General features: G+C 45.8%; 1 protein-coding gene and 1 long non-coding RNA gene across 2 annotated transcripts; both read right to left on the bottom strand.

Annotated features, from left to right (window-relative positions):
* Positions 1-1,227: 1,227 nt before the first annotated feature.
* LOC135982935 (uncharacterized) lies at positions 1,228-8,560 on the bottom strand. Its single transcript, XR_010600430.1, has 2 exons — positions 8,000-8,560; positions 1,228-3,696 (listed from the first exon to the last, which is right to left on the bottom strand). It is a non-coding gene; the product is annotated as an uncharacterized LOC135982935 (long non-coding RNA).
* Positions 8,561-9,098: 538 nt separating this feature from the next.
* On the bottom strand, positions 9,099-18,125 carry CCDC86 (coiled-coil domain containing 86). Its single transcript, XM_005309632.5, has 4 exons — positions 17,666-18,125; positions 17,178-17,307; positions 12,131-12,205; positions 9,099-10,218 (listed from the first exon to the last, which is right to left on the bottom strand). The coding sequence occupies exons 1-4, from the start codon at positions 17,974-17,976 to the stop codon at positions 10,099-10,101; spliced, it is 636 nt and encodes a 211-aa protein (XP_005309689.3). The 5' UTR covers positions 17,977-18,125; the 3' UTR covers positions 9,099-10,098.
* Positions 18,126-18,317: the final 192 nt, after the last annotated feature.

Below are 18,317 nucleotides of genomic sequence, written 5' to 3'. Positions count from 1 at the left end.
CCCCGTCAACGGCGTTTACTCCTACCTGCACTGGTGGAGTACAAGCATCGATTCAGGGATCAATTGTCACGTCCCGACGAGACATGATAATTCGATCCCCGAGAGATCGATTTCTACCCGCCGATTCAGGCGGGTAGAGAAGATGTAGCCTAAGACTGACAGACTAACTAAAGCCTATTAGCTCTCTGCCTTATATACAGATGTAGCTTATCCTGATTGGTTCTCTTTTCAATCCTTATCATTATCAGCCAATCAGCTTCAAGACCGTCACCTGTCAATCAAAGCTGGATCTGGTTGAAAACCTGTGTTCTTCTCTCCTCAGGTTTTTGACTGACCTTTATTTCACCCCCAACCTGCCTGCTTGCCATTGGCCAGATCATTTTAAGGCCTCCAGTTTGGTTTTCCCAGCTTTGATTTCTTGCAGCCGCCATCGTTTTCCCTAGCTGTAACCACTTAAAACCATCTTTATTAACTATTTAAATCGTTATGATTATTAAACAAATTATACACTTATCTGTATCTTAACATTATGTTTCACTGTCACCACGCCAATTTCATTAATTCACACAAGCTCAAATCTTACAGTGCTTCTGGCGCTGTATTTCCACACAGAATAGAGCAGCCAGAAAAATCTCATGTATCAGTCCCCTCCTTGTTGTGTGATATACTTTTTTTTAAACCAACCCAACACCTATTAGTGAGTTCAGTGGATGTTCAGTTTTGTTCAGCATTGGCTCAAGGCTCTCCTTGAAACCAAACATATATTTCTTCTTGCTGGCACAATATCTCATCATCCCTGATTCTGCCTCACTAAGGCTGCATACCTTGTGCACCATTATAGCTCTTTTAATACTTGTGGACTGTACATGTTTCAGCTGCTTAAATTTCTGCTTGGGCAAGCACACCAAAATGATAAGTGTAATTGCCACCAAAACCTGAAACGCCAAAATCATTACTAAAGGATATAGAATAGCATTAAAGAATCCTGTTGCTGTGGGAGACCATTCCAAAAATATCCTCCACCACCACGTATCTTTTTGTATTTGTTCCATATCTTGTTCAATTTCATCATTAGAGTGGTGTACAATGAGCATGACTTTTTGTGTACTTTCCTGAGCTTTCTGTAATTGTTTTTGTAAGTCAGGATGCCTTAATAGCTGCCTAACTAAACGTATGTTCATTTCCAATGGTACTGGGTTAACCTTGCTATATATCTGAAACTGATCCTTAACTTCACTTTTTATTTCAGACAATGAAAAATTAAAATCACATCCTATTGTAGTTATATTACATAGACATTGGTTTTCCTGAGGATCATGAGGATCATGTGTTATGATAAACAAACGATTAACTTCAAACCAGTTACACCAACTTCAAAACCATACACATTTATTTCCTATATATACAACTACAGATCCATTAAGTGAAAAAGGATCTAGTTGGCAATGACATCTTCTCTTTTCTGAATTTAAACATATATCATATGGTTGTATAGCATCATAACTGCAAACATATCCAATACCATATTGGATATGTTTGCAGTTATGATGCTATACAACCATATATGATATATGGTTGTATAGCATATATTTCCATGCAGGCTTCAAATTCCACAGTTTTCCATACAAAGCTTTGTTTCATGCCCCACAATATATGTTCTACTGGCTGCATTACACTATCATTAACATTTAATCCTAATGCCACACTCAGTTCTATCTGAGCATCAGACATCACTATATAGGTGGTAATTTGATTTAATTGTACATCATATGTAAAATTGATCATTTTCCACTAAGAATACAATTTTTGTTCAGCTATAGTAGCATATTTCCACATAATGCTTCTTATTTCTAAAGGCAAAATCCCACTCATTCCATCCCTTATGATGTCCTTTACCACATCATTAGTCCATGTTTGTGCTTGTATACAAGCTAATGCCATAGATACATTGCCCTGTAATACCTCCACTGTTTGTAATACTGCTAAGTGATCCACTTCTTGTAGCTTCTCCCATCCAGGGAGCAAACTAGCTATCAGCTGATGGCTAGTGCTTATCTCATTTAAAATTATTTTAAGGGATTTAGACAAAGCTTCTCCTTGCTGTCCTACTGCATTTAATTAACACGCCAAGACCTGTTCCTGCCCCTCCTAGAGCTCTGTCTAGCAGATCTCTTTTTACTTTGTTAGCAGGGATTCCTGTTAAAAGTTGGTTCCCAGCCATCTCTTCAATCCTATAAACAGGGGTTCTATGTATCTAGCACACTGTGGTTGTATAAATGAGATATTCATGGGAGTTAAATCTACTACCACCGTTTTCAAGGAGTAGGGGGGATTTATGATCAATTGCCTTCTAACATCCTCTTTTATTATGCAAGGACCAATTCTAACTTTCTCAGGCGTGGATACCATAATATGGTGAAGATGTTACTGAAATTGTTAGGGCCAACAATCCTCCATGTTCCACTTCCATGTTTCTTGTTATATGTCTGCTACTTTCACACTAATAGGAAAACAGGACTTGACTCTTCTTAACCTTTCTACATCCATTATTCTGCTCTGTTTGTATTAGAGTGCTTGCAAACTTAACTGATCTCTTGATATGATTTCCTGTTGAGGCACACACTGAATCATTATTCCATTGTGCCCTCATTATGGATCAATAATATTAAATAAGATGTTGTTTATTTCAACATTGTTATGGGCCCATTTTAACACGATGGTTTCCCTTTCTTCTTTTTCCATTTAGGGGCATATCATGCTATAAAAGCACATGAAGGTTTTCCCCTTGGAATGACGTACAGTTACTTAATCTACTGTATTTCCAGATGCAGACCCCACCTCCTCTAAACATAACATAGGCTTATCTTTTCCATTATTTATAATCATATTTCACCTGGTGATGTTATGTCAGTTACGTGTGCCCATCTGTCTTCCCTTTGTATCCAGACCCATTTACATTTTTGCCCACTTAAGATTACAGAGATCTGTATGCTCTCTCCTTCATCCCATGGGTTGGGTGGAGTTACCTATGGAGTGTCTTATCACTGGCTACCTTTCATATTTATTACCTCAGTTTGGTGGATTACATGCCATCCTTCCTTATTCATGCCGATGAACCATTTACATATCATTGTGATATTATTCTTTTCTTCTGTTGCCTGGATACTACTGATTGGTGTTGCAGCTACAAGAGGAGGGATGTTTGGGATATTTTCGGAGCTACTAGGAGACTGTTGGACCATGCAAATACTCCAGATCCATTTACTAGAGTACATTGCCATTGTCCAATTTTAACCACCCTTCTCCATGTTATTCCTCTCCTTTCCTCGGCTGTCCATTGATATCCTGCTGGTCCTGGTAAGGGAAAATTGTGGGGACTCACAATACCCTGACCATTGGCATGGACAAATGAAATAAGACATTTGTGTGAGTTTTGCATCATTATATCTCCTACTGGTCCCATAGTGACCCAAAATTACCCAATTCTCAACATTTTTATTATTTAGTTTTGGAAATATAAAGAGGCAGCTCACATTACTGTCAGTGACAGCAGTTTGGTTAGGTTTACTCCACTGGATCTTTGCTGTTTTCACAATTTCTGAATTCATACCACCATAGCAGAAACCAGTAACCACTGATACCCAGAAGAGCCAAGATGAATAGAACTGCATCATTCACCTTCTGGACTCTTTCTTTCTGCAAAACAGAACAACAGAAGACTATTTTTCTCTCTGATGAGTGTTTTAATTCTAACAATCTTTATTAAATAATTGTATTAAAAATATATTATTTTAAAACAATTTAATCATTAACTATATACAATAAACACTAACAATTATAAATGCTTTTTATTATATGATCATTTTTAACTATTTGCAACAATTATTTTTCAATTAATGGCCCATACAACTCCATTGACAAAATCAACTATGCATTGCATTTGTGCAAGAAATTATTATTCCAAAACTGATTAGTCCTATATCCATGAGTACCGATCTAATTCCTGCTATTCTGTTTCCTATTTCCACCATTACAGGGATGCTTAATGGGATTGAACCCTCTGTTCTGTGAATGCCTCGAATCACCTTTTTGTCAGATGAAATATATGGTATAAATTCTATGGGATTTCCAATGGTATTCAAGATGGAGCATGTGGATCCAGTATCCACATAACAAACCCGTCAAATTCTCTCCCTGTCTATACTGACATCAGTTAGGGGTCTCTCCTGGCTGTTAATAGTTTTTCTATACTCTGTGGGGCTTTGGTCCATTGGCTGAAATGGATCCTCCACCTGTACCGCTACTAATGACAAAAACCTTGACTACATCCTGTGACTTTAGTTCTGGCAGAAATTTGTACCATTCTCTTTCTTGTTGCACTGGTTGCATTTTAATTATAGTTTATAAACTCTCTCTCCCTATCAAACAAAGTAAAACAAATGACTAATTATGCAGGAATTTAAACTTTATTTTACAGCCTCTCCCCTCCATTTCTTTAGTTGAGATGAATGGAACCATTTTGTTACTTTTCTCTTTCCTTGACAAATATCTAGTTGGTATATTGTAGGATTGGCCTTGTCCACATTTCTTACTGGTCCCATCCATATTGGACTATATATGTGGCCCTTTTCAGTAATATGCCTGTACATAACCATATCACCTAGTTGCTATTTCTGTGGGTGCAGGATTGGTCCCATCTTCTTATCCATTTGTTTGATATTTGCCTTAAGAGCAATTGCTTCCTGTTTATGTGTTTCAGCAATGTATTTTAATAACTGTTGCATCCACTGATCTGTTAATACCCTAGGTTGTAATTCATCTGGAGGCATCCCAACCACCCATCGTTGTTCAGGCAATCTCATGTTTTGCCCAGTCATGGCTTTAAATAGAGTTCCTCCATGTGAAGCTACTTTTCCTCTGATGGCCATTAATATTAAAAAGAAGAACAGGAGTTCTTTTTATAACAGTAACGGCTGTTACTCTGAAACCTGTCATTAATATTAAAGGAAGCTTTTGGTCCCAATCCTTACTCTGATGATTCACTACTTTTCTTAAGGCTGTTTTTAGCATTCTGTTTGTTCTTTCCACTTGTCCCAAACTCTGAGGATGTCCAGCTTCCTAATTTCTCCTATAAAGTGTGACCCTTGATCTGAATCAATTTCCTTAGTGACACCCCACCTAGTGATTACATAATCTACCAAGACTTAAGATGTGGTTAAAGCTGTTATTTCTCATAGGGATAGCCTCTACACATTTTATAAAAGGATCCAATACTACCAGGCATTTTCCTCTTGCAGTTTTCGCAAGCAGACCAATATAATCAATCTGTAACCTGACCCATTGGCATTCTATTCTTTGATGTCCCAATGGCCCTTTTACTATCTTGGTATCTGCATTATTGGCAGCGCATATTCTTCATTACATATTCTTCCACATCTGTTCTGATACTTGGCCACATCCTATAGCCTACTAAGAGTTTTATCTATCCCTAATTTTCATTATTATGAACTAAGGCTATAATTTCAGATCTAACTTCTGTTGGAACAACCCATACAAACATGTCATCTTCTGTTTTGGTAGCTAACACTAATCCGGTAGCTAACACTAATCCTGTTTCATTCTGCCAAATCTTTCATCCCTGATATTTTTCTTTTGTTACCAATTTCCTTATTTCAGGATCCCTTTTCTGTAGCACTACTAAATCAATTTGTTCTATCTTTTTTTCTTCTTCTATTTTTGCCATTGGGGTTGATTGGAATTGTGGCTGCCATAAAATCTCCTCCTTGGTTCCTTTCTTAGCCTGTTCATCTGCCTTGCTATTCTACTGAGCTCTTTCAATGTTTCTCCTATGAGCATTCACTTTGCCCATTAATACTAGTTGGCTACTATTACTCAACATATCTATTCCTATTATTCCATTGCCATCCAAATTTATCAGGCCAAATTGTCCTATTCCTTGATTTGTTCCTAACCAAAAACATATTGGCTAGCTAAATGGCACTTTATTTTCTGTTTCATTAAATCCTTGCAATCTTTTTATTGCTAATGGTGGTCCAAATAAATTATTTTTACCAGTACCAAAAGTGGCACTTGTGTCTACTAAAATATTTTGTTTGAAGGCTCTGGTGTTAATCACCACATATACTGTTGGTCTTCCCCATTCATCACGTTTTAAATGTGCCACTAGGTCAGCATGATCATTTGCTGACACTGGGGAGATAGGGAGGCCTATACTTGGTCTTTGGAGCATGGGGGAGCCGTAGGTATGCTCTTCTCATGACTTGCCAATCTCAGAAGCAATTCTTCAGTGGGTAGCCTATCAATCTGATCCTTAGGCTCATACTGTAGCAATTTTCTCCAAAGCCAATTTCTACCCAGATCAGAAATTCTCTTCTTTTCACAAGGGGCAAGATTTTTATCTTTGCTGTCTTCTTTCCTTGGTTCCCCTTTATTTTGCTGGTTCCTTTTTTCCTTGTGGCCCATTGTTGGGGAAAGTTATCAGCAATGCCCCTTGAGGTTTTTTTCTTTGGGGGTGGCCATCCTTTCTGTATTTCACCTACAACTTTTCCTAGACCGTTTAAAGCAGTATATGAATTATCAAACATTCTGCTGTTTTCACTGTTAAGCCAAATTGTAAAAAGCAACAGAGGGTCCTGTGTTATATCACACTCTACGGTACCTTCCCATCCCGAGTCAATTCAGGATTTCCATGCACTAATTTCCAAGTCATACATGTCTCTGGTTTTTCTATTACCCATTGTTTCTCTACAGAATCAGAAAAACTTCACTTCTTTTCAATATTACTTCCATAGGAAAGTCCAGAAAAGTTTGCTGAACTTGTATGAGAGCTAACTCTGTTCTTTTCCTCTAATTTTCTGCACACAACTTTCTTAATGCTCACTACAGCACTGCTTCCCTGAGCTGCACTATTTACTACCTTCAGAGCCTGCAGCTCTTCCTATAAGCAAGCTGTTTCCTATTGGCAATATGCATGGTTAGCCAAAGTCTGCTGGTTCTGAGAGTTCAGAACCACATTTACTGCCTGCTGCCTTTGTGGCCATTTCCTTAAACAGCAATCTTGCTCCCTTAATATTTCAAGCCATTGCTTATCACAAGGGCATTACAACTTTTTAATCTTCAGCTCATCCTTTAAACTTCTCTCTTGTAATGTGGAGTTCTCAAGCTGAACCTTCTCCTTAAGTCAAAATTCCAGTTGCTACTGGAGCAACTGCTGAACCTGGTCTCAGGAATCTTCTAACCTTTTAGATTCCTCAACTCAGATATGCAAGCGTTATTTAGTTCTTTTGCAACCACAGTTGAGACATCTGTTCCTGTTGTCCCAGGTATATCAGACATTTTAGCCAACCAACTGGATATTGTACTCCCAGTTAGAGGACCTGTGGACTTGCCCAATACCCTAATTTGTTCCATGGCGCAAGGTCCATGAGGGTACTTCTCGGGGTTGTCTCGTGTATCACTCCCACTCAGCCCTTCTAGACTGTCAGAGCATCACCTCATTAACCCCTCCTGGGCTTTGGAGGTGGCTTGTTTTACAGACCTTCCAGGCACAGGGAGATAATGAGCGGCCCAGTGGCAGGACTGGGAATAAAACCCAGCTCTGGTGCTTCCTGCCCCATATTCATTCCCAGAGAGCACCCCAATGCTTCTGCCCGCCCATTCCTACCCAAGGGCAGGGGAGTCAGATCCCTGGCAGTGCAGCATCTACTGGGGACAGAGGCACCCATGCAATTGCCAAACACACCCTGCTATCACGTAAATGCCTGATGAGAGAGGGACTGACGCAAACCCTGGTTACTGGCATGGCTGGGCAGAACTCCGCGGCTGCTGCCACATCCACCCTACGCCCACTGGAGAAGGAGCAGCTCAGCCTCAGTGGGCATCCTGCCCCTCTGCTATGGGCTCCATCATTAACCATAGTGAACCTGGCCAGGCAGGCTCTTCCACACAGGCCTGTTATTATGGCAATTGCAAGACTCACCTTGTGGGATGGATGCAGCAGCTCAGCGGGTTGCTAGGCCTGCTGGTGCATCGAGGTGACAGGATGTTCCCGGCAGGGCTGGAGGCAGAAGTCCAGCTGCTGAAAGCTGCCAACTGCAGGTGACAGGGTGATCTATTGCTACAGGCATCGGCCTGGCAGGAGGGATCAAAGGCCCTGTTATCACATACACGTCTGGCCACCCCTCTAAGTGTCCCTCATGCCCAGCCTTAATCCTCACTACCATCCCCTTTCCTTTCACCTCAGGCCCACCTCACCACTCTATTCCTTTCTTTTTACAGATCTACCCCCCACTCAACTCCATGCCGCCCCCTCCCAGCAATTCACTCCTTACACAGGTTCCCCCATTCTTCTCTAGCCCCCCTGCTTCCTTGTGTCCCCTTAGAATTTACTTAGAGCAGTGGTGTCCATTTTTTTTTTTTTTTTTTACGCACAAGATCACTTTCTGAATTTAAGATCAACCCAGGATCTACCCTGCCCCTCTCACTCCATCCCCTCCCCCCACTCAATTTCACTGGGCTGGGGTAAAGGTGCAGGCTCTGGCCTGAGGGGTTTGGAGGGGTCTCTGGGATGAGCCTGGGGCAGGGGGTTGGGGTGCAGGAGGGGGTGAGGAGTGCAAGCTCTGGCAGGGAGTTTGGGTGTGGGCTCAGGACTGAGGCAGGAGCTTGGGGTGCAGACTCTGGACTGGGGTTTGGGGTGCAGGAGGCGGTGCGAGGTGTAGGCTCTGGCCAGAAGGCGCTTACCACAGGTGGCTCCCTGCCGGCAGCACAGCAGGGCTACAGCAGGCTCCCTGCCAGTAGACAGGCAGGCAGCTCTGCGCGTTGCCCCTGCTCCTCTGCACTGACTCCACAGCTGCCATTGGCTGGGAACTGCAACTAATGGGAGCTGCATGGATGGCACTTGTGGGCATGGGCAGCGCACAGATACCCGCTGCTCCTCCCAGGGCCGCAAACCTTCTCCCCATGCTGAATGGCTCCTGCACAGCGTGTCTGGCTCCCTTCCGCCATCCCCACTAGTTTGTTGTGGACACTCCCTGCGCCTTACATTCCTCTGGATGAAAAGGAGAGAACAGGACACAGGCTTGGCTGGTATTTTCGGATTCATTTCTTTGGCCAGAGCAATATTTCTGCATGGATCAACAAATCCCTTCTCACATACAGCCATGACGTGGTTGGGAGCAATCCACCCTCATCATCCTCTCCTAGCTGTTGCCAGGAACCTCTTCAGAGAGTTAGTGGGTCACCTCAGGTTGACTTCCAATGGGAGTCCAGCAAAATAAAAACCCACTCTCCCATTGTTAGTCTCAGCAGAAAGGCCAACAATTGGCTAAGGCAAGAAGGATGAACACCCACCTCAAACCTGGGGAAGAGGCAGATTGATGGGAGAGAAGCTTGGCCTACTCTGGGCAGCTGGGACTTCTGTTCTTTACCGCAGACCAAGGCAACAGCCCATTAAAAATATAAGATAGCAACAGACACAGCACCCAGCCCACAACCCAGGTCCCTACAAACCCAAATCTTTTTCCACGTTGTTCCTCCTAACAGAAGATCAAATTATTGAGGCACAGGCCAAGACAGACCCCAGAAGCAGCTCCCTGCTCCAGCCCTGCTCCCACCAGCTCCACAAGCAAGTGAGTGTGTGCTGCTTAAGAGGATTCAGGGCCTTTAACACCAGGGGCTCTAGTTCACACATTGGCTCAGCTGCCACGGTCTTTGGTTTTTTTGCCCCAAGTCAGGCAGTATGAGGACACCTCATCCCTGTCCCATCGGAGCTTATGACACTTCCCAGCGCCGTGGACTGCAGCATCCTGCCTCGCTGGTGCAAGAGAAGACTATGCAGGTTTCCATTTAAGAGCAGCCGTGCAGACTGTGGGTTTGTATAACCCCCTGCTCTTGCGTGTGAGCCAGCAGTGTGTACTCAGTGTGGCTGATCAGCCCACAGCAGGGAGGAGAGGTGATGGGGAGTCCCTAGCAGAGGCATAAGGAGGCGGTGGGCAGGATAGCTGGAAAAGCAGTGTCAGGACAGATGGACCCCAGAGAATCAGCTGCCCTGAGGCTTTATTCCCCTTCCCTGCTGCAGCCTCACTCCTTGGCCTCTTTGCGCTGCGCCTGGCGTTTCTGCAGTAATGCCAGCGTATCCCGCTTCTCGATCCGGCGTAGCTGCTTCTTCTTGGCACGCTTCAGCTTGAGCGGATTCCGGATCTGCAGGGGTGGAACAAGAGAGAAAAGCTGTGAACCTCAGCCATGAAACAACACAGACCAAGGACAAAACACCTCTTGGGGACAGCTGGTCAGAAAAAAAATGCTGCTGGTATCTCATGAGGTATCTCATGAGAGTTGTATTTCAAGTGCCTCATAATCCCACTTCTCCTCTATAGGCTGGGCTGCCTGGTCAGACTACATCTCCCATGATGCATCACACTGGCCCTTCGTGAAACTGTATATAATGGGTAGTCCTGCCTGTGGTGCCTCATGGGAAATGTAGTCTGGTTGGGGAGTCCAGCCCATAGAGAAGAATGGGAGCATGAGGTAACTCAACTACAACTCCTAGGAGGCACCATGGCACCTTTTCCAAATGGAAACATTTCAGTTTTTCAAATGAAAAAAAAAAAAAAAAAAAAAAAAAAAAAAGACAGTTCTCACCCCCAAAAAACAAAACAAAAAGTTAATCCTCCAATTTTCAGTCAAAAACAGTTTCAGTGGAAAGTTTTCAGCCACCCATAGCACTGGGGCAGTGGTTCCCAAACTGGGGTTCGCCAGAAAAATTTCACTAGTGGCGGACAGAGGACCCTGGGCATTGGAGACAGCAGGTGGGACCCGGTTGCAGGGCAGACACCCCGAGCCCCAGGGAGAGCGGGGCCGGGCAATTGGGGCTGGCAGCCCAAATCCCGGCAGTCAGCGGGGGAGCTGGCAGCCCGAACCCCAGCACTCTGTGCGGGGCTGACAACCCAAGCCCCACGGAGAGCGGGGCCGGGCAGTTGGGGCTGGCAGCCCAAGCCCTGCCCCCATCAGCGGGGAAGCCGGCAGCCTGAACCCCAGCGCTCCGCGCAGGGCTGACCACCCAAGCCCCAGGGAGAGCGAGGCCGGGCTGTTGGGGCCAGCAGCCTGAGCCCTGCCCCCCGTCAGTGGGGGAGCCGGCAGCCCAAACCCCAGTGCTCCGTGCAGGGCTGGCAGCCCGAGCCCCAGGGAGGGTGGGGCCGGGCAGTTGGGGCTGGCAGCCCGAGTCCCAGTGGTCAGTGGGGGAGCCAGCAGCACGAACCCCAGCACTCTGCGGGGGGCTGGCAGCCAGAGCCTGAGGGAGAGCGGGGCCGGGCAGTTTGAGCTGACAGCCCAAGCCCTGCCCCCGTCAGCGGGGGAGCCAGCAGCCCAAACCCCAGCATTACCCATGCAGGGCTGGCAGCCCGAGCCCCAGGGAGAGCGGGGCCGGCAGCCCGAGCCCTGCCCCTGTCAATGAGGGAGCTGGCAGCCCAAACCCCAGCGCTCCGCCCGGGGCTGGCAGCCCGAGCCCCAGGAAGAGCGGGGCCAGGCAGTTGGGGCATCCATCACACTGAGGAAATTTAAACTTAAATCCCTGAAAATATTCATTTTTAGGAGGGGGTTCATGAGATTTCACAGTTTAGTGAAAGGCATTCGCGGGCTGTTAAAGTTTGGGAACCACTGCACTAGGGCAAGTCATGCATCTCGGGGCCCAAAGTGGTGCTGTTCCCTAAAGTATGGCCAGCAGGGCTCTGCCTAGTCTAGCTCTGAACAGTTTTAGTAATGGGCTCCACATGCAACAAAAGACTATTCCAGAGACTCATAGATTCCAGTGTGAGGCTGTTTTTCCAACTATTCATCTGGATTTCTCTCTCTCTGTTCATTTTCACTCTCTTGTCCCTGCCATGGGCACTCAACAAGAACCATACTCTGCAGGGAGAAAAACTGGGTTGACCCCAGCAACTCACAAAAATCTGACATGAGCATGTGTCAGGCCTCAACACAAATATGGTTTTCTGAGCAGCAACCAGGACACAGTGAGTACGGGAGGAGGAGCCCCCCAAATGAATCCATCCCATGTTGGAAAGGTGGGTTCTGGGTCTCCCTGCAGGAGATGCTAAAAAGCCAGGACACTCACCACTTGTACGATCTCTGCCTTCCGCTCGTTCTCCAGGCGTCGTTTCAAGTTCTCTTCCCGGCGCTGCTTTTTCTCCTGCAGAAACAGTAGAGTGAAGCTTTGATTTTATATCCTGCCATTCAGGGAAACTGCATTCTAGAGTCATGCTCAGGAAAGGGAGCAGAGGGGGAAGAGGCAGAAAAGGTGAGAGAGGTCCACAGCAAAGATCGTAAGAGAGATGGAATCAGCGAGGCAAGAGAGTACAGGGAGGGCAAGAGCTGCAGAGGAGAAGGCTCTTGCACCAGGCCCATTGATGTTCTCTCTAGGTACTTTAATAATTAGTTGTGTGTCTGTGCGTAGAGATCCTTCCAGGAGGACAGGGGAATCAACACAATGAGTGGGTGAGAGCTCCATAATCTAGGGACCTCTGCTATGGAAGTTCTGCCTCCCTTCATAAGCCTCTCCCACTTGGGTCATTTAGTTTTGGGTTATGCAAGGTTCTGGGAGCAGTGATCCTGGGAAGGAGGAAGCCACATCAATGGGGATAGTGCTTGGGGTGTGCTATAGACCGCCAGGATCTAGCCTGGATATGGACAGAGAACTCTTTAACGTTTTTAGGGAAGTAAATACTAATAGGAACTGTGTAATCATGGGAGACTTTAACTTCCCGGATATAGACTGGGGAACAAATGCTAGTAACAATAATAGGGCTCAGGTTTTCCTAGACGTGATAGCTGATGAATTCCTTCATCAAGTAGCTGCTGAACCGACGAGGGGGGATGCCATTTTAGATTTGGTTTTGGTGAGTAGTGAGGACCTCGTTGAGGAAATGGTTGTAGGGGACAACTTTGGCTCGAGTGCTCATGAGCTAATTCGGTTTAAACTAAATGGAAAGATTAACAGAATTAAATCCGAGACTAAGGTTTACGATTTCAAAAGGGCCAACTTTAATAAATTAAGGGGACTAGTTAGGGAAGTGGATTGGACTAACATATTTAGGGATCTAAAGGTGGAAGGCGCCTGGGATTATTTCAAGTTGAAGTTGCAGGAGCTGTCGGAGGCCTGTATCTCAAGAAAGGGAAAACGGTTCGTAGGCAGGAGATTTAGACCAAGCTGGATGAGCAAGCGTCTCAGAGGGGTCATTAAGAAAAAACAGAAAGCGTACAGGGAGTGGAAGATGGGAGGGATCAGCAAAGAAACCTACCTTATTGAGGTCAGAGCATGTAGAGATGGAGTGAGAAAAGCCAAAAGCTGTGTAGAGTTGGACCTTGCAAGGGGAATTAAAACCAATAGTAAGAGCTTTTATAGCCATATAAATAAGAAGAAAACAAAGAAAGAAGAAGTGGGACCGCTTAAGACTGTAGATGGAGTGGAGATTAAGGATAATCTAGGCATGGCACAATATCTAAATGAATATTTTGCATCAGTATTTAATGAGGCTAATGAAGGGCTGAGGAATAGTGGAAGCGAGACGGATAGGAATAAAGGAGTGGGGGTTGACATTACCGTATCCGAGGTAGAAGCCAAACTCGAACAGCTTAACGGGACTAAATCGGGCGGACCGGATGATCTTCAGCCAAGAATATTAAAAGAACTGGCGCAAGAAATTGCAAGCCCATTAGTGATAATTTTTAATGAATCTGTGAACTCGGGGGTGGTACCATTTGACTGGAGAATAGCTAATGTGGTTCCTATTTTCAAGAAGGGGAAAAAAAGTGACCCGGGTAACTACAGGCCTGTTAGTTTAACATCTGTAATATGCAAGGTCTTGGAAAAAATGTTGAAGGAGAAAGTAGTTAAGGACCTTGAGGTCAATGCAAATTGGGACAAATTACAACACGGTTTTACGAAAGGTAGATCGTGCCAAACCAACCTGATCTCCTTCTTTGAGAAAGTAACAGATTTTTTTAGATAAAGGAAATGTGGTGGTATATTTCTAATATACCTCGATTTCAGTAAAACGTTTGATACGGTACCGCATGAGGAATTATTGGTTAAACTGGAAAAGATGGGGATCGATATGAAAATCCAGAGGTGGATAAAGAACTGGTTAAAGGGAAGACTGTAGCGGGTCGTACTGAAAGGTGAACTGTCAGGTTGGAGGGAGGTTACCAGTGGAGTTCCTCAAGGTTCGGTTTTGGGTCCGATTTTATTTAATCTATTCATTACTGACCTCGGAACCAAATGTAGGAGTGGGCTGATAAAGTTTGCGGATGACACAAAGTTGGGCAGTATTGCCAATTCGGAGAAGGATCGGGATATCCTGCAGGGAGATTTGGATGACCTTGTAAACTGGAGTAATAGTAATAGGATGAAATTTAATAGTGAGAAGTGTAAGGTTATGCATTTAGGGATGACTAACAAGAATTTTAGTTATAAGCTGGGGACACATCAGTTGGAAGTAATGGAAGAGGAGAAGGACCTCGGAGTCCTGGTTGATCGCAGGATGACTATGAGTCGGCAATGTGACGTGGCCGTGAAAAAAGCTAATGCGGTCTTGGGATGCATTAGGCGAGGTATTTCTAGTAGGGATAAGGAGGTGCTGGTTCCGTTATACAAGGCACTGGTGAGACCTCATTTGGAGTAGTGTGCGCAGTACTGGTCTCCCATGTTTAAAAAGGATGAAATCAAACTGGAATGGGTACAAAGAAGGGCCACTAGGATGATCCGAGGAATGGAAAATCTGTCGTATGAAAGGAGACTCGAGGAGCTCAGTTTGTTTACCTTAACCAAAAGAAGGCTGAGGGGGGATATGATTGCTCTCTTTAAATATATCAGAGTGATAAATACCAGGGAGGGAGAGGAATTATTTCAGCTCAGTACTAATGTGGACAGGAGAACAAATGGATATAAACTGGCCGTCGGGAAGTTTAGGCTTGAAATTAGACGACGGTTTCTAACCATCAGAGGGGTGAAGTTTTGGAACAGCCTTCCGAGGGAAACAGTGGGGGCAAAAGACCTCTCTGGCTTTAAGATTAAGCTTGATAAGTTATGGAGGGGATGGTTTGATGGGATAACGTGATTTTAGTCAATAGGTCAATAATGTGCCATCGCTGGTAATTAGTAACAATGGTCAACGATGGGATATTAAGTTACTACAGAGAACTTTTTCCAGAGGGTCTGGCTAGAGAATCTTGCCCGCATGCTCGGGGTTCAGCTAATCGCCATATTTGGGGTCGGGAAGGAATTTTCCTCTAGGGTAGATTGGCAGAGGCCCTGGAGGTTTTTCGCCTTCCTCCGCAGCATGGGGCAGGGGTCGCTTACTGGAGGATTCTCAGCGATTTGAAGTCTTTAAATCATGATTTGGGGACTTCAACAGCTGAGTCAAGGGAGAGAATTATTCCAGGAGTGGGTGGGTCAGCTTTAGTGGCCCGCATCATGCAGGAGGTCAGACTAGATGATCATAATTGGTCCCTTCTGACCTTAGAGTCTATGAGTTTGCTCACTTCTCTGATCAGCCAATTCTGGGGGCAGAGTTGCTCTCTGGGAACCAGGCTCTAGTGCTGTTCAGAAATTCCCAGAAGAATAAATTTGCCCTGTATGCTGTTTGACCACCTCTGTTCCAGAACTGGTGTATGGGTAAGCTTGGAAGTATTAGATATTTATCAGTAAATGTTGATTTCATCATACACGCTGAAATTGATGAAAAATATTTCTCGCGATAGTAATTGAAAGATACAGACGGGCAAAGTAAGAAAAGTGCTGCTTGAGAACTTATTAGGGTTTGATTTAAAGCTATTTACGTTGCATATTTTGATACGATGTTGATAATTTGTGTTTTAACAGCCATAAAGCTTTAGCTCTTTGAATCTCGGTGTTTGACTGTCACTAAATAATTATTGTCTGACCACCCCCCCCATAATTTCATACAATTGTGAACATTTAAATAAAAAAACAAAAAAATGTTTAAAAATAAACATTCATATTATCCATCAAAATGATAAAAAAAAAAAAAAAAAAAAATTGAATTCTGCCAAACCTATGTATAGCATAACTACATCAAAGTCAAACTTAGATTATACCCAGTCTATGTCACTGATTTCTCCTCTACTGGAAAAATAACCAGCAAGGCCCCAAACATTTGCTACCATCCAACAGTGGAGCGACGCTGGTGTCAGAAGAAGAGGCAATACAATTAAGTTGCATGGTGTGAAGGAAGAGAGAAGGTGGCTAGAGCAAAGAGGAGACAGTCCATGAGATAGCCTGGAGCTAGGATGTGGCAGGTTTTTAAACAAAACTGGATCAGGAATGGAACAGAAAACCAGCGGAATTGTTTCAGGACAGAAGTGAGGGGATCGGCACATGGCAGTAGGTGTCTGCACATGCAAACTGCCACCCCAGATCAGAGGTGAGATCCATCCAGCCCAATATCCGGTCTCTGACAGCAGCCCGCACCAGATGCTGTAGGGGAAGGTGCAAACAACCCACACACCACATATGGAACAACCTCCCCAAACAGAAGTTTCTCCTGGAGCCCAGGCTGTTCCTAGGGGTCAGCTTAGATCCTGACATAGCAGGCTTGGCACCTCAGATTTGTATCCCCTCGTATTTATCATTAATGTGGAGAGCTGAAACACAGGGAAATCATAGGAAGGAGAGCCAAAGATCGGGGTGGAGCCAAAGCAGCAGCATGCACAAGCAATGCTGCAATGGAGGCAACAAGGAAGGTCCCAGACGCTGGACAGGAGGGAGGTGGAAAGGAGAGAGGTCAGGCTCAAGAATGACACTTAAGTTAGAGGCAAACAAAAGGCAAGCTGAGGTGGGAACTAGAGCTGGGGTGTATGGGGGAGACTTCTATAGCCTGAGAGAGGCATTTCTGCCCTGGAGACTTAGAGGTGAAAGAACTGAGATAGTACAGCAAGGTTACTTGATCACAACAGGCAGAGGGATGGCAATTCCAAGGTCACGATACCATCAAATTTTGGGGTTCATTAACCCTTGCAGGCCTCTTCTTGGAGCCTAGTTTACTGCTGTGATAACATGTGGGTGCAGGGGAGGGGAGAGACACACACACACAGGGTTGGGATAATTGGGCAATGAGCCGTGTTGTACCATCCCGTCCCATTACCTCACGCGCCCTCTGTTTTTCTTCCTGAAGATGCTGGGCAAAATCCTTGACTATTTTCTTCTCCTGGCGCTCTTTCATCTTTCGCTCCCAGGAGGTGCGGAGGGGCTTGTCCTGAATCATATGGGAAAACCTAAAGAAGAAGAGAGGAGAGAAAGAATTCCCATTAGCCACCAACACACAGAGGGGAGCATTTACATTAAGACAGCTTCACACGGAACAGACTCCAAAGCACTTTTACAAAGGGGAAAGGCGTTATCCTGGGTGCCCATTTAGCATTAGTGCCCATCTCCAATTCCCTTTGTTTGTAATACATCATGGGGAAAGTCACAAGCCTTCCTAGATGCCAGCGCCATAAGCCTCCTTATATCACCCCCAACTCTACCCTAGTCTCCCCCTCCCCCACACTCCATAGTCTTACTCCTGCCCCCCCCCGCACCCCAGGCTCCCCACTCCCGTACCCCACCTTCGCGCCCGGCCTCCCCCCTCACCGCTTCTTGCCGGGATCCTTCCACACCCGCCCGGATTTAGGTTTTCCCTTGGGAACCGCCGGCGCCTCCTTGCCCTTCTTGGCCGGATTCCGCCGCTGCAGGGCCAGGGCCGGTGCCGGTGCCGGTGCCACCCCCAGGGTCGCGCCGCTGCCGGGCTCCCCGGGGGCACCCGCTTGCCCGTCCTCGGGGCCGAGCGGCGGAGCCAGAGGCTCCTCCCAGCTTCGCTCGGGCGCCGGCTCTAGCCCCTGCGCCTGCAGCCTCCGGCTCCTCCGCAGCCGCCCCCTGGCCCTGAAGCCCCGAGCCGACTCCATCCCCACGTGTCCAGCTCCAGCCTCGCGCCGCGTCCCTCTCAGCGTGCCAGCGACGTCATTGGCGCGAGCGACAGGAACCGTTCCCGAATCTACGCGTACTCAGAATCAAAGCACACCAACGTAAGGTGCCATGTTTGTGAGGGGCACCATCGAAGAGCCCGCCCCCCTGTCCGCCATGTTTGTGAGGGGAACCCTTCAAGAGCCCACCCCCTGTCCGCCATGTTTGTGAGGGGCACCATCGAAGAGCCCGCTCCCCCGTCCGCCATGTTTGTGAGGGGAACCATTCAAGAGCCCACACCCTGTCCGCCATGTTGGTGAGGGGCATCAGAGGGAAAGGTAGG

Source organism: Chrysemys picta, chromosome 4 (assembly GCF_011386835.1).
Source record: "Chrysemys picta bellii isolate R12L10 chromosome 4, ASM1138683v2, whole genome shotgun sequence".
Classification (NCBI taxonomy): domain Eukaryota; kingdom Metazoa; phylum Chordata; order Testudines; family Emydidae; genus Chrysemys; species Chrysemys picta.
This window is presented reverse-complemented; position numbering and strand designations above follow the sequence as displayed.

Bases quoted from the DNA above. Each gene is read 5' to 3' on its own strand.
- CCDC86 (XM_005309632.5), bottom strand. From the start codon at position 17,976: ATGGAGTCGGCTCGGGGCTTCAGGGCCAGGGGGCGGCTGCGGAGGAGC. The intron at 17,308-17,665 runs GTGAGGGGGGAG...CTTCTTCTTTAG, and splicing joins AAGGATCCCGGCAAGAAGCG to GTTTTCCCATATGATTCAGG. The intron at 10,219-12,130 runs GTGAGTGTCCTG...CCACCCCTGCAG, and splicing joins AGGCAGAGATCGTACAAGTG to ATCCGGAATCCGCTCAAGCT.